At 34.7% G+C, this 16,459-nt stretch overlaps 1 protein-coding gene across 6 annotated transcripts in view; it reads left to right on the forward strand.

Moving 5' to 3' along the window:
* The window catches only part of GULP1 (GULP PTB domain containing engulfment adaptor 1), a 266,643-nt gene that overhangs the window by 197,853 nt on the left and 52,331 nt on the right, over nt 1-16,459 (forward strand). For all 6 annotated transcript variants that reach the window (XM_058549394.1, XM_058549396.1, XM_058549398.1 and 3 more), the window contains 2 exons: nt 1,753-1,824; nt 8,015-8,113. In XM_058549394.1, the coding sequence (XP_058405377.1) occupies nt 1,753-1,824; nt 8,015-8,113 (171 nt within the window). The remainder of the gene's footprint in view (nt 1-1,752; nt 1,825-8,014; nt 8,114-16,459) is intronic.

Raw genomic sequence — 16,459 nt, forward strand, 5'->3', positions numbered from 1 at the left:
TCTAAGTTTAAAGCTTCCATGTGATTCTATCATGCAGCCGAGGTTGAGTACACTGATCTGAAACAGAAGAATCGTGACAGGTCCATTGGCGTCAGGAATAGATTTGACTCTCTCCCACATCTTGGGAGCAGGTTTTCAATTCCTTTTAAGCTGAGAATTTCCCCGTTTATTTTGGTCTGTTTTGCATGCCTGGTCAGCCAACTTGAGGTCACAGTGGTTCAAACCAAGTGCCTGATGATATCCTATGTAGACCCTAGTAGCTGTTTTTGAGTATAGTTTGAGCTTATTAGAAAAAGGAACTGTTATATCTTATAGAATCTGAGAAGTGAAACTTTTTTTGCCTTAATGCTTCTGAGCTTCACTTTCTTTCCTCCATGAGCTCACCAGAAAGAAGATCAGCCGTTATCCCCTGTATTTTCAGCTAACCTTTCCTATCTGCCTTCCACTAGCCTCCTGACCTGTTACTGTTTTCTAACTGTGTTCCTTAGACTTTAGTGCAAGGGGTCACCTGTGATGTTTTTATAATTCCCTATCCCTATGCTTAAAGATGCCAATTTACTAGACCAAGGAGTCTGTATTGTTGTATTTTAACCTGCTCCTTGGGTAATTCTCATGCAGCTAGTACAGAGAGCCCATTTTGAAAAACAAGTCTCTGATTTCTTTAGTTGTTATTGTTGTTTTTTGGTCAACAATGAAGGAAGGAATAAATGTGATTTAAAAAGATACCCTGACATTACTATTTTGCTCCCTTCCGTTTTGTGAGTTAACACATGAAAAAGATTCTACTTAATCATTTGATGTAAAGTGTACACACATACATAAACATATGTCTGTTTATATAAGAAATGATGAATTCACGACTCACTTTGGTGTTATAATTGGTAGTATGTGACAAGAAAAAAGTCTTTGGGAAAGTATATACACTTAATGAATTTAAGGATTATTTGCTATTTATATAGAAATATTTTATAGAATAAAATATCCATATTTCAATTCTACTTGATCTTGAACATTGCAAGACATTGGACTTCTCTTTAGGAGATATTATGTCTTTTCAGAATAGAGATTTTATTACAATGTGGTAATTATTATGCAACTTTTTCTTTGTTGGGGGATAGGTCAAGTTTTAACCAAAAACCTTCAGGGATATTTTAAAATTTAGTAAAATTGTAGATCATGTATATTTTATTTTTAAATGTAGTTTAGCTTATAGCTTTGATGGATGGTGTATATTGGGTATTAAAAAAATTTGTATTTTAAAATTTTACGTGCTATGAGTATCATAATAGGAAAACAAAGAAAAATGTTGATTTGAAATTATAAGCTATATTAAGCCATATTAATATCTTAAAATATACTATTGACATTTAAATAAAGTAACAAATAAAAAGTATTTATATGCTTTGAATTTACTGTTAACAATTTTTTAATTGTTAATGTGTGTTAAATTTTGGGATCAACTTCATTCCTTTGGGCCCAATGAAGTAATTTTAGTTTCCATTAAAAATCTGTAAGTAAAATATTGAGGAAGAATGTCTTTTTTAAAAATCTTTGAATAATAAGAATTGTGTGTGATTAAATAATATATTTATTCATGTAATATAGAATAATATAAATTAATAAGTCTTCTGTTTAATTAGGATTTGGATTTGCATTACTGTCACACCATTCTATTATGCCATGTTATATTTTAAAATGATTTAATGATATATGATGTAGTAAAGCCTGTGTCTCACAAATGACCATTTTCAGTTTCTTGGCAGTACAGAAGTGGAGCAGCCCAAAGGAACAGAAGTTGTGAGAGATGCTGTAAGGAAATTAAAGGTAGGGAAAGCCCTCCAAAGAAATGTCTAGTGTAGCGATTCTGTCTTAAGTCATCAGTAGATTGATGGAAATTCAAAGCATGAATAGCTTTGTGCAGATATGGCTTCATCCTGTTAAAAATGGACTATTGAATAAATATCACCAGATCAAGGAGACATATTTAATGATACCTATGTATACATAATTATTTTTCTGAATGTGGCACACTTCATATTTTTCTAAAGTGTAATTTCTCATACTCAACAAAAAATTGTAATGGCAATATTTCAGAAGTGTTGACATTTAGTAGCTTGCCTTTACTTTGCTTAAACAATGTGGGCTCATGCCCTAACTCAAAAACTAGTAATGGTGTAACAACTGTCTAATAGGTAGGGTATTATATCCATCGTTGAAAGTGTGGAGTTAGAGTTGATTACAGAGCAGAATTTTGCAGTGACATTGTATGTTAATGATGTCCTAATGGATGAATCCAAGAGGATTTGGCCTTGTCCGTGAGCAGACGTGAGGAACTGGTGAGACTGAGAGAGCAGAAAGGACATTTCATAAGCAACTCCACATACTCATAATCAGCAAATTCGTGAGAAAATCTTACATAAGATACCACACATCTTAGCATGTTTTTCTAATTGCACCACATCACAAAAGACATTGTTCTCATTGATATTTTAAGATCTGAAAAACTCTTACAACAGAATTCTCATCTTTATCTCATCAAGAAAATCTAACATACGATTTTGTTTACACAGTTAATTGTTATTCTCCATAGCTGCTCTCACAATATTTTTGAGAAACAACCCTTCTCTAATTTTATTTGGTTTAGAGATCATCTAGTTATTCCCCAGGAGGTTAGGCCTCTGATTGTGTCAGACAAAGTCATAAACATTAAAAAGTTATTTCTTTGCTTTGAGAATGTCCTATCAGGTGGACTCTACTGAGTGTTTAAATTGAGCAGAAATTTAAGTGGTATGGCTTGTTTTCTGAGTGAAGAAATAAATGTAGATGATACTTTTATCCATCCATTTTATGTGTAAATATTTTGCCTAATGCTTTTAAGTAAATATGTAAAAGGTCCCAAGACATATCACTTCCATTTGGGAAAAAAAGTGGACTAGACAACCATTTCTTTCCACTACTCGTTAGGTAATAATTTAGACTTGCCCTTATTTGGCCAGTACTTTTAAGAACTAATAGAGGATTAAAAAGGTCTCGCAGTTTATGGACAACATTTAGAATAAGATTCTATTTAAATGTCCAAAATGTTGCACACTCTGGGCATAAGTCCAACTTCACTGCAATCAGAATGTTTTATAAAAGAATAGTGTGGTATTTACACTTAATGTTTCTTTATACCTAGGAGGGTCTGTGTTCAGTCAATTCAAATCCAAAACCAAGAGGATTCAATTACATAATGACTAGATAAAATGTAAAGAGATATTCGAAATGAAACACTTTCAAACAATAGCTGGTTTTTATACATTTTTGTGAGACTACATATGCAGTTCCTGTGTAGTTTCATGTTTGGAAATGTACTCTGTTAATAAAGGAAAGTGATTTACAGTAAGATAAAAAATATTAGTATAGTTTAAAAATGCGTACTCAGTTAATAGTCGCTTTTGTCTTTCAAGTATCTTCCAGAATAAGTACGTATTTATAAGCAATCTTTGCTGATTGCAAAAATTTTGTAGATCAAGAAAGTATATCTAAGGGTAATGATTCATGATCTACAGAAAATGAATAAAACAATGATTTTTATCCACTTTTATTTTAATTTTTTTTTTTAGTTTCTTTTGGTCAGCAGTCAGATGCTACAGCTCGGAGTATATGAGAGTATTTACAGTTATTTCAAGAACTTAGACCCTGGCTCCTTTTTAATTCTGTTGTCATGTAGAAATGGCCAGAAGATGGTGCTATGGTTCTACTGGAAAAAAAGAAATTTGCTTATTAACTCTGCTTTGTATACTCATCCCCCATTTGAATTTCCTGCTTATTTTACTTAAACATCTGTATTCTGACTGCTTTTTTATCGACCATAGTTCAGTATATTATTCTATTTGCCACATTAGGTAACATTTTATTTATATCACTAATTTTTCAAAAGCTTGCAATTTTAATATATTGGCTTCTGACATTAAAGAAGAATTCAAAATTTAGGACTAATACAGATGATGGAAAACATACGAGATTTTCAATAAGGTTTTTTCATGCTTCTATGTTTAATTATGCCTGATTATTTATTTATTTACTTATTTATTTGGTGAGGAAAAGTAGCCCTGAGCTAACATCTGTGCCCATCTTTCTCCACTTTATATGGGACGCCACCACAGCACGGCTTGACAAGCAGTGCATTGGTGCGTGCCCGGGATCTGAACTTGGGCCGCCAGCAGTGGAGCACGCATGCTTAACTGCTACGCCACGGGGCCGGCCCCCTTAAATATATTTTTATAAGTTTTAAAGTTTTTACTTTCAGATTCTATATTTGTCAAAACAACATATTTTCTATCTTTTGATCATGTTCAACAATTTCTATTTCTTAATCCTGGTTTAGCCCACGATTTAAGAAATACCAAATTTTCAAAAAATAGTAATGGAAAACCTTTTCAACTTTTATATATTTAATAGCATTGTTATTGTAATGAATTTATTTTTAATAACAGATATCAGAGGGCTCAATATATTTCATAAACAATCTGGTTATGATGTTTACATGTGGATAAATATTGGTATATAGATCTAAAACTTCTTGATTTCTCTGGGAGATAACCAGGGGGCAGCATTCCTGGACCCCAGGTTTACAGGAGAGACCCCTCACCCCAATGGAGCTAACTGAAACTTACATGAAGCTACCTGAAGGAATACGGCCTTGGGAGTTACTGTGGAGTTCTGTTAAATCTAGGTCCAGCAGTTTCTCCATTTGACCTCACTCTCTTTGTGGAGCGTAACACTCTGCTTTTGTCTTCATAACCAATTATTTAATTAATAAACTGTTTAGAGCTTAATTTAATTATATACATACGTACAAAGCTGATTTCCCAGCAGAATTATTAGGAATACTTTTTATTAAATTAACAATTTAAGTATAAGAACCACAAAGGAATAGTAGCTCAGAATATTTGGCTCAGTAATAAATTCATTAATTTTATTGCCTAATAATATATATTCCATTAATAATAAAGTTAGATTTTACTCTTTTAAAAGTCCTTTGAGAAATGAATAGAAATTCTGTGATGATGAGATGTTGAAGCTCAGTGGTGCTCCTTTTAAATTTTCTTTAGCTGTTCCACTTACCAGGGACATATATTTAACTAAGTACTTTATGTATTTCAAATAATACTTCATCCTTCCTCGTCATTTTATGATGATAAAGATTTGTTTTGTTTATTTGTTGGTTGTATTCAGATATCCTGCAGAATGCCTAGGCTTTACCCCCTTTGAATATTTTTATTGGATTATTATATTCAGGTTTTACTGGTAGATCGCTCTATCTAGATAACTAAGAAATGAATCCACTGAAACAAAAATGGAAAAAAATTTGCAAAAAGGCTCTTCAAGCATTAACATTCAAGTAGTAAATAGGGAGAGAAAAGAATACAATATAAGTAAGAATGATGAGCGTGTCTTCCAAATGTAAATTAGAAGTATTTTGGAACACAGTTAAGAGGTCTACAGGTAGGAAAAGAGACTTTAGAGGGATAATGCAAACCACAGAATACAGTCATCTTAAATTTTAAAAAAAGGACAGGAATGAGAATATTAACTCTGTTTAAAATATATATTGAACAAATCTAACCTTAGGCATAAGTGTTTTGCAACATCCTTGCAACAATCAAGAGCAATAACCAGTGTAAACCTTGATATGCATGAAAATATATATTTCTTTTAATGCAGAACATGTGTTCTGCAAAAGAAAAGAGTTATTTGGTGGGTGGCTGCAGAATTAGGTTCTAGGCTTGATTGCTACAGACCCATTTTATGACCAAGGTAAATAACTCCTCTGAGACTTATTTCTCTCATCTTTGAAATGGGAAGAATGGATTGGATGACCTCTGAATCTTTGAGCACAACTGCTTCATCTTGATATGAAGCAGAGAAAAAGGCTTCACAAGCCGTAGATCAGATATTTTTGTTTGTGTTTCTTTTTCTTTATCTCATTCTCCCTCTCTCCTTCCTCCCTCTTTGCTTTTTCTACCTCCAGTCCCTACTCCCTTCCTTTCTTCATTTCTTCCATTCTTTCTTCCCTTTTTTTCCTGGCAGGAAAGAAATAACCCCACAGATAAGTTTAATATTAGTGGTTGCTTTATGATAGACGTTTTGGAAACTAAAAGAGGTCACAGGAATGGTTGTGTCCAGATGTGGAAAAGCCCTCAAGAGCCACTGCTCATTGTCTATTTCTGGACAAGAGCAGCCCCTAGGAAGCCAGTTTAGAATGCTTCTGCATCCAAGACGGGAATGGCTTTGCTCAGATGCATTCACATAGATGGAGAACAGCTGATTTATTTTGTCAGCCTTCATATGTGAAAACCCTCAAATTGTTTTAATTATGGCAATACAGGAAGGAGATCACAAAGGGAAAAGAAACAAAGTTAATCCACTCTCTTTGGGAGAGAGCTGGGATAATTTTTAAAGATCTGCACTGAAGCAAAACAAGTTTCTTAAAGACAAAAAAAATTCTCTGGCACGAATTAGTCAGTCATGTGCAGAATGTAAGACTGCTGGATACAAAAAAAAAAAAGCTGTCTACATTTATAGAACAGGACAGACAGCAAGCTAAAAAATTATACCCCCCAAAATGAAAGAAAACAAATGCCACCCTCCCCCCTTCCCTAGATATTAAGGTAGACACTTCAAGGCATGCATATATGTATCAATTATATTACTCTCCCTGGCAGTGCAAAGCCGTGAAAAGAGAAAAAGGCCTTTAACCACTCTCTGCTCCAGGACTGAACTATACCATGTGTATTCACATCTGCCCTAAATTAGAGAGAAATGCACAGTGCAAATATATATGACACACAAAAGAGGACTAAACGCCCACTCTGCCTTACATGTAATCTATTTTGAGTCAAGTTAGGATGATCCGTGTGATGAAAAAATGTTATACAGGGAAATAACATTTTTGAAGTCCTAAAAGAGGGGTAAGAAATCCTATTTTTTTCAATAGGTTTTTTTTTTTTTTCCATTTTTTAAAAAGAAATGTGGGAGGAGGGAGGAAAAAAGGAAAGTAGGGAGAGAGTAGCATTGCCAGATAAAATCAGGGCACTCAATAATAATTTTTTTAGTGTATTTCCCCAATATTGCATGGGACATACTTATACTAAATAGCATATATATGTCATATGTGTGTAGACGTACATATAAAGTGTATATATGCATTCTAAAATAAAAATTTTTTAAAACAGTATTCATTGTTTAATGTCCAAATTTAATTCAGCTCCTATAATTTTTTTCCACCACTAAATCTGGCAATTCTTGGAAAGAGGCAGAAACTCCATCTACTAAGTGCATGGGTATTCTGATTTTCTTTTTGATTTTTATAACAGAACCTAATATATACACCTACTAATTAAATAAGAAGATACAATAAATACTACTATGAAAGGATTTTTAAAAATGTTTATGTTTTCAAGAAACTCACTATATTTATAATTCCAAGACTGAGTCTAGTTCTGAGTCTTTTAGCTGGAATAATTACTTCAGTTCTTGACTTCAGTGTGATATGGTAATCTGTATCTTTCCATTCATTGGTTTGACTGGGTAGGATGGTATACCAAACGAGGTAAGTATCTAGAAATGGCAAAGATGGCATATCCAGTGCTGGTGGACTATAAGTTCTCTAAAGGTATTAAAAACAAAAGATCCACAGAAAAAAGAACTGATCTCTGCTTATCATCCCATAAAGAGTTCTCATTTTCTCATCTGGCATGAATACAAGTTTTTAAATATCATGAAAGAAGTACATTAAAAATGTTTTTAAGAAGTCACTGAAAATCGATCTGATTTTAATGATAGTAATGGTAGATTACTATGATTTCTAAATATTTTGAGGCTATGTGGAGGGTTTATAAAATACTTTATAATGGGCAATAATTTATTTCATGGAAGACACTGGGAACAAACTTCAAATATATATTTGTTTGTGTTCACTCTCCATAGAAACAGAATTATAGTTTTGTGAATAATTTTTCATTTGTAGTTTGCAAGACATATCAAGAAATCTGAAGGCCAGAAAATTCCTAAAGTTGAGTTGCAAATATCAATTTATGGAGTAAAAATTCTAGAACCCAAAACAAAGGTAAGGCTTATTTTTGAATGTCAGAAACACTCTAGTCTTTAATTAACTGTGATTATATTCCTATTTATAACAAATACTTAAAATATGTTACCAACTGGAACTGTTTAGTTCTCAGTTAATGACAATTTAAGACTCTATAGAACTTTTAGAGGGAAGAACAACTTTTGGGATTGCTTTCTGAATGGTGCGTTCTTCAGCATGTATTTGGGATATAATAATTTATACTAAGTGTATTCAATAGTATTTGGTCTTTGGGCCGGCCCCATGGCTGAGTGATTAAAGTTCTGCGTGCTCCACTTCAGTGGCCCTAGCTCGCAGGTTCGGATCCTGGGAGTAGACCTACTCCACTCATCAGCCATGCTGTGGAGGCATCCCACGTACAAAAAAAAAAAAAAAACAGAGAAAGATTGACACAGATGTTAGCTCAGGGCGAACTTCCTCACCAAAAAGAACCACAAAAAAACAAAAACAGTGTTTGGTCATGTATTTAGGAATTTTTCTTCATGTGCTGTGAAAAAGACACATAAAGTGTGGTTCACTGAGTATGAAAGAAGACAAAAGCTGTGTGTTGTTTCTTAAAATGTCCTGCACTGACTGTTGCCTGTAGACATGGTGTGTATTAGTTTACTAGGGCTGCCATGATAAAGGACCACAGACCCGGTGGCTCGAACAATAGAAGGTTATTTCCTCACTGTTCTGGAGGCTGAAAGTCCAAGATTAAACTGACGGCAGGGCTGGTTTCCTCAGAGGCTGCTCTCCTTGGCTTGCAGATGGCTGCCCTCTTGCTGCCTCTTCACATGGCCATCTGTGCGTGCACACACCTGGTGTCTCTTTGTGTGTTCATTTTCTTTTCTTATGAGGATACCAGTCAGATTGGATAAGGAACCACTCTAATGACCTCATTTTAACTTAATCGCCTCTTTCAAGCCTTATCTCCAAATACAGTCACATTCTGAGGTACGGGGTGGGGGAGTTAAGGCTTCAACATTTGAACTTTGGAGGAACACAGTTCAGCACATAACATAGTGTAAACTTAAGGTTCTTGTATTTAAGAGCCTTTTCCCCCTCAAATGTAATGAAAAAAAATTTAAATATAATCTATTCTTGCTTCACATTCATTAATATGTACTGGTTATGGACTGAATTGTTTCCACCCAGAATTCATATATTGTAGCCCTAACCCCCAATGTGACTATATTTGGAGTTTAAATGAGGTCTTAATGCGGCCTTAATCCAATAGGACTGGTGTCCTTAAAAGAAGAGAAAGACACTACGGATTCATGAGCACAGAGGAAAGGCCATGTGAGGACATAGTGAGAACACACCATCTGCAAGCCAAGGAGAGAGGCTTCAGCAGAAACCAAACCTGCTGACATCTTGATGTTGCACCTCTAGCCTTCAAAACTGTGAAAAAATAAATTTCTGTTATTTAGGCCACCCAGTCTGTGGTCTTTTGTTATGGCAGCCCTAGCAAACTAATACAGTACTTTATTCACACTGCCTCAGAATTATTGTTAGTAATTTTAATAAAACCATGAAAGTTAGTTTTGAAATAATTACATTGAACTCCAATTGTTTTACAGATATACACTGTCAGTGCTTTCCTGTAATACTGTAGTGTGCTTAGTGACAAATTAGTTCAATTTGAAAGCCCAAGGAAACCCTGACCTGTAAAGAGCTTATGTAACTTTTTCACAGGTCTGCAACTTTTCAGCGACTAGTCCAGCGTTTGCCATTGATACCTCCAGCTGTGTGCCTACCAACGCCTAACAATGTCTTGCGATTGGAAGTATGCTCTGTAGACCAGCAGCAGCAGCAACCCCTGGGAACTTGTTAGAGATGTAGAATCTCAGGCCCCATTCCGGACCCACTGAACCTGAATCTGTAATTTAAGAAGAAACACTGATTCTTATGCACAAGAAAGTTTGAGGGGTTCTGGTGGAGTGCATAGTCTGCTGCCTCATTTTAAAGTTATAGTCCATGCGATACTTGCATTTAAAATACCTGAGACATTTGTAAAAATAAGTTCTGAGCCCCTATCTTAGCCTATAGAATCAGAATCTCCACGGAAATTTTGCTTTTTTAGTATGTTTGAAGATAACTGGAGTATGGCATGGATGCATCCACAGTTAGTGTTCAGTTCCAAATTAAGAACAATGACATTCTTTCAGACTTCTCAAGCCATAAATTGAAGACCTCCCACTGCTATCCTCATTTCCTTCTGTTATCCACACTCAATATTAAATAACAAACCAAGAATTGGGCACTTAACTTTGGTTATGGCTATCTCAAAGTAACTATTGCTGAGGTGGCTGAAAGCAGACAAAAGAAGTGGTGACAGGATAGTAGAAGGTCTATTCAAGCGTACAATGGAATATGTATACAGTCATCCCTCAGTATCCGCAGGAGATTGGTTCCAGGCTCCCCCCCACAGATACCAAAATCCACGGATGCTCAAGTTTTTTATATAAAAAGGCGTAGTATTTGCATATAACGTACGCACATCCTCCCATATACTTTATTTTATTTGTTATTTTGTGTGTGTGAGGAAGATTAGCCCTGAGCTAACATCCATGCCAATCCTCCTCTTTTTACTGAAGAAGACTGGCCCTGAGCTAACACCCGTGCCCATCTTCCTTCATTTTATATGGGATGCTGCCACAGCATGGCCTAACAAACAGTGCGTTGGTGTGCGCCCAGGATCCGAACCAGGGCTGCCAGCAGTGGAGTGCGCGCACTTACCACTACACCATGGGGACGGCCCCTCCTCCCATATACTTTAAATCATTTCTAGGTTACTTATAACATCTAATAGAATGTAAATGCTATGTAAATAGTTGTTAAACTGTATTGTTTAGGAAATAATGCTAAGAAAAAAATCTGTACGTGTTCAGTACAGACACAACCATCATGGACCTTTCCACCTGTGGTTGGTTGAATCTGTGGATCTGGAGGGCTGACTGTAGTTTGATGGAAAACAAGACAGTTGAAAAGGAGGCATTATCTACTGAACGAGTGGGTTGGCTGAGGTGAATTCACTGGGCAAATGGTAGCTACAAAAGAACAAAAGGCTGAGGAAGCAGTAATTTGCAGAGTGACAGTGCAACCAAAATATAGGCTTATATGCAAATAATAGTAAAAATCCTAGTCCTGCATTTCCTTTTTAAATTAAATGGATGTATAATGCAACTGTCCAGCCAGAACAGGTCATTTGTAGGCCATGTTAGGGTTTAAAGTTTCTTCTAAACCATATGGATTCTGTAACTGTTTTGGAGTGTATTGTATGTAATTAATTGTTAATTCAATTTCTTACATGAATGTTTAGGACTTGTCAAATAGGAAGGGCTGAAATATTGTAGGGCTGATAACACACTTTATGTATCATCTACATGTGTTCTTGTCCTTTTTGATTTGAGTCTACCTATAATGTATCCTAGGCTATAAAAATTTCACCAAAACCATAATCTGTAAATTACAATCTAGTAAACTATTCTCCTATTGTTGAACATTTAGGTTGCTTCAAATTTTTCATTACTTGGTACACAGTTTAAGTATTTAGAAAATACAAATTTGATTAAATACAATATATGGAGAGAACTTTAGTGATTAGAATGGACAGTTTAATAATGGCATATCCTTAGAAAAGCACAAAATAGAAAGACTTAGAACTACTTCAAGATGATTAGCACTAATATCCGGTGTGTGTGTGTGGGTGTGTAAAGAAAGACAGAGAGCTGAATTATGCCAATGCAAATGTAGCACAGTGTTACCAATTGGTGATTCTAAAGTCCCCCATAATAAGTCTCCCATAAAAACTAGTTTTCCATTGACAATCTGTCAACCACATCATTCTGTTCCCTAAGCTTTTACTGTCAAATCTGCATGCCTCCCTCAACCTAAACCCTGTTTACAAAACATCAACGAGGTGATAGTCAACTCAATGCATTTAGCCAATTGACTTTTTTTTTGAAGTCATATTGGCTTATAACATTGTGTAAATTTCAGGTGTACATTATTATATTTCAGTTTCTGTATAGACTGCATTGTGTTCACCACCAATAGTCTGGTTTTTATCTGTCACCATACATATGTGCCCCTTTACCCCTTTCACCCTCCTCCCATCCCCTCCCCCTCTGGTAACAACTAATCTGTTCTTCTTATCCATGTGTTTCTTTATCTTCCACATATTGAGTGAAATCCCACAGTGTTTGTCTTTTTCTATCTGAGTTATTTCGCTCAGCATAGTACCCTCAGGGTCCATCCATGTTGTCGGAAATGGCAGGATTTTGTCTTTTTTTACAGCTGAGAAGTATTCCATTGTATATATATATATACCACGTATTCTTTATCCATTCATCCATTGATGGAAAGTTGGGTTGCTTCCACATCTTGGCTATTGTGAATAATGCTGCAATTAACACAGGGATGCATAAATCTCTTTGAATTGTTGATTTCATGCTCTTTGGATAAATACCCAGCAGCAGTGAGATAGTTGGATCTATGGTATTTCTATTTTTAATTTTTTGAGAAATCTCCATACTATTTTCCATAGTGACCAGTTTGCAGTCCCACCAGCAGTGTATGAGAGTTTCCTATTCTCCATATCCTCTCCAACATTTATTTCTTGTCTTGTTAATTATAGGCATTCTGATGGGTGTGTGGTGATATCTCATTGTAGTTTTGATTTGCATTTCCCTAATAATTAGTGATGTTGAGCATCTTTTCATATGCATATTGGCCATCTGTATATCTTCTTTGAAAAAATGTCTGTTCATATCCTCTGCCCATTTTTTGATCAGGTTGTGTGTTTTTTTTGTTGTTGAGTTGTATGAGTTCTTTATATATTTTGGAAATTAACCCCTTGTTGGATATATTATTTGCAAATATTTTCTCCCAGTTGGTGGGTTGTCTTTTCATTTTGTTCATGGTTTCCTTTGTCTTGCGGAAGCTCTTTAGTCTAGTGTAGTCACATATGTTTATTTTTTCATTTGTTTCCCGTGCCTAAGTAGACATGGTATTCAAAAAGATACTGCTGAGACTGATATCAAAGTGTGTACTGCCTATATTTTCTTCTAGGAGTTTTATGGTTTCAGGTCTTACATTCAATCTTTATTCCATTTTGAGTTAATTTTTGTGTATGGTGTAATATAATGTTCTACTTTCATTCTTTTGCATACAGCTGTCCTGTTTTCGCCAACACCATTTATTGAGAGACTTTCCTTTCACCATTGTGTTCTTGACTTCTTTGCCAAAGATTAGCTGTCTGTAGATGTGTGGTTTTATTTCTGGGCTTTCAATTCTGTTCCATTGATCTGTGTGTCTGTTTTTCTGCCAGTACCATGCTGTTTTTATTTCTATAGCTTTTTACTATATTTTGAAGTCAGGGAATGTGATCCCTCCAGCTTTGTTCTTTTTTCTCATGATTGCTTTGGCTATTCGGGGTCTTTTGTTCTTCCATATAAATTTTAGGATTCTTTGTTCTGTTTCCATGAAGAATGTCATTGGGATGGATTCTGATTGGGATTGCATTGAATCTGTAGGTTGCTTTAGATAATATAGGCATTTTAACTGTGTTTATTCTTCCAATCCATGAGCATGGAATATCTTTCCATTTCTTTATGTCTTTGATTTCTTTCAGTAATGTCTTATAGTTTTCAGTGTATAGGTCTTTCACCTCATTGGATAAATTTATTCCTAGGTATTTTATTCTTTTTGTTGTGATTGTATGTGGGATTGTATTCTTGACTTCTCTTTCTGCTGGTTCATTATTAGTGCATAGAAATGCAACTGACTTTTCTAAGTTGATTTTATACCCTGCAACTTTGCTGTGGTTGTTGATTATTTACAATAGTTTTTTGGTGGATTCTTTAGGGTTTTCTACGTATAGAATCATGTCATCCACAAAGAGTAAGAGGTTTACTTCTTCCATTCCTAATTTGGATCCCTTTTATTTCGTTTTCTTGCCTAATTGCTCTGGCCAAAACTTCCAGTACTATGTTGAATTAGAGTGATGAGAGTGGGCACCCTTGTCTTGTTCCTGTTCTCAGAAGAATGACTTTCAGTTTTTCACTGTTAAGTATGATGTTGGCTGTGGGTTTGCCATAATGGCCTTTATTATGTTGAGGTACTTTCCTTCTATACTCATTTTATTGAGAGTTTTTATCATAAATCGATATTGGATCTTGTCAAATGCTTTCTCTGCATCTATTGAGATGATCATGTGATTTTTAATCCGCATTTTGTTAATGTGGTGTATCACATTGATTGCTTTGCAGATATTGAACTATCCCTGCATCCCTGGAATAAATCCCACTTGATCATGGAGCATGATCCTTTTAATGTATTGTTGTATTCAATTTGTTAACATTTGGTTGAGGATTTTTGCATCTATGTTCATCAGTGTTCTTGGCCTGTAATTTTCCTTTTTTGTGTTGTCTTGTCTGGTTTTGGTATCAGGTTAATGTTGGCCTCATAAAATGAGTTAGAAAGCATCCCATCCTTTTCAATTTTCTGGAATAATTTGAGAAGGATAGGAATTAAATCTTCTTTTAATGTTTGCTAGAATTCACCAGAGAAGCCATCTGGTCCTGGACTTTTGTTTTTGGGGAAGTTTTTGATTACTGTTGCAATCTCTTTGCTTGTGATTGATCTATTGAGATTCTCCATTTCTTCTTGATTCAGTTTTGGGAGATTGTATGATTCTAAGAATTTATCTGTTTCTTCTAGGTTATCCAGTTTGTTGGTGTATAGCTTTTCATAGTATTCTCTTATAATCCTTTGTATTTCTGTGATGTCCATTATAATTTCTCCTCTTTCATTTCTGATTTTATTTATTTGAATCTTCTCTCTTTTTTTCTTGGTGAGTCTGGCTAAGGAATTGCCAATTTTCTTTATCTTCTCAAAGAATCAGCTTAGTTTCATTGATCCTTTCTGTTGTTTTCTTAGTCTCTGTTTTGTTTATTTCTGCTCTGATTTTTATTATTTTCTTCCTTCTATTGACTTTGGGCTTTGTTTGTTCTTTTTCTAATTCTTTCAGTATAGGGTAAGCTTGTTTATTTGAAATTTTTCTTGTTTGTCGAGTTAGACCTGTATTGCTATAAATTTCCCTCTTAGTACCACTTTTGCTGCATCCCATAGGTTTTCACATATTGTGTGTTCGTTTTCATTTGTCTCCAGGTATTTTTTGATTTCTCTTCTAATTTGTACATTGATCCAATAGTTGTTTAGTAGCACATTGTTCAGTCTCCACATATTTGTTACTTTCCCAGCTTTTTTCTTGTAGTTGATTTCTAGTTTCATAGCATTGTAGACAGAAAAGGTGCTTGATATGATTTCAATCTTAAATTTATTGAGGCTTGCCTTGTTTCTTAACATATGTTCTATATTTAAGAATGTTCCATGTACACTTGAGAAGAATGTGTATTCTGCTGTTTTTGGATGGAATGTTCTATATGTATCTATTAAGTCCATCTGGTCTAGTGTTTCACTTAAGGTCACTCTTTCCTTGTTGACTTTCTGTCATGATGATCTATCCATTGATGTATGTGGAGTGTTAAGGTCCCCTACTATTATTGTGTTGCTGTCATTTCTCCTCTTAGATCTGTTAATAGCTGCTTTATATACTTTGGTGTTCTTGTGTTAGGTGCATAAATATTAATAAGTGTTATGTCTTCTTGGTGGAATGTCCCTTTTATCATTATATAATGCCCATCTTTGTCTCTCATTATCTTTTTTATCTTGAAGACTATTTTGCCTAATATAAATATGGCTATACTTGCTTTCTTTTGCTTGTCATTTGCTTGGAGTATCATCTTTCATCTCTTCACTCTGAGCCTATGTTTGTCTTTAGAGCTGAGATATGTTTCTTGGAGGCAGCATATGGTTGGATCTTGTTTTTTAATTCATCCAGCCACTCTGTCTTTTGATTGGTGAATTCAGTCCGTTTACATTTAGAGTGATTATTGACATATGAGGGCTTAATACTACCATTTTTTCTTTTGTTTTCCAGTTGTTCTATATTTCCATTGTTTCTTTTTCCTTGTACTTCAGTCTGCAATTTCAATTTGGTGGTTTTCTGTGATGGTTTTGTCTTTCTTTATGATTTGTGACTCTGCTCTGATTTTTTATTTTATGGTTACCATGAAGTTTGTATAAAACATCTCATAAATGAGGTAGCCTTATTTTTGATAGTCTCTTGTCTGCCTTAGCCTATGCAGGTTTCATCTCTTTCCTCTTTCTCTTCTATGTTTTTGTTGTCACAAATTATTCTTTTTTGTGTTGTGAGTTTGTGACCAAATTGAAGTGTTTATATTTTTTTGACGCTTTCTTTCCCTTTATCCTTTATGT

This window comes from Diceros bicornis, chromosome 10, assembly GCF_020826845.1.
Source record: "Diceros bicornis minor isolate mBicDic1 chromosome 10, mDicBic1.mat.cur, whole genome shotgun sequence".
Classification (NCBI taxonomy): Eukaryota; Metazoa; Chordata; class Mammalia; order Perissodactyla; family Rhinocerotidae; genus Diceros; species Diceros bicornis.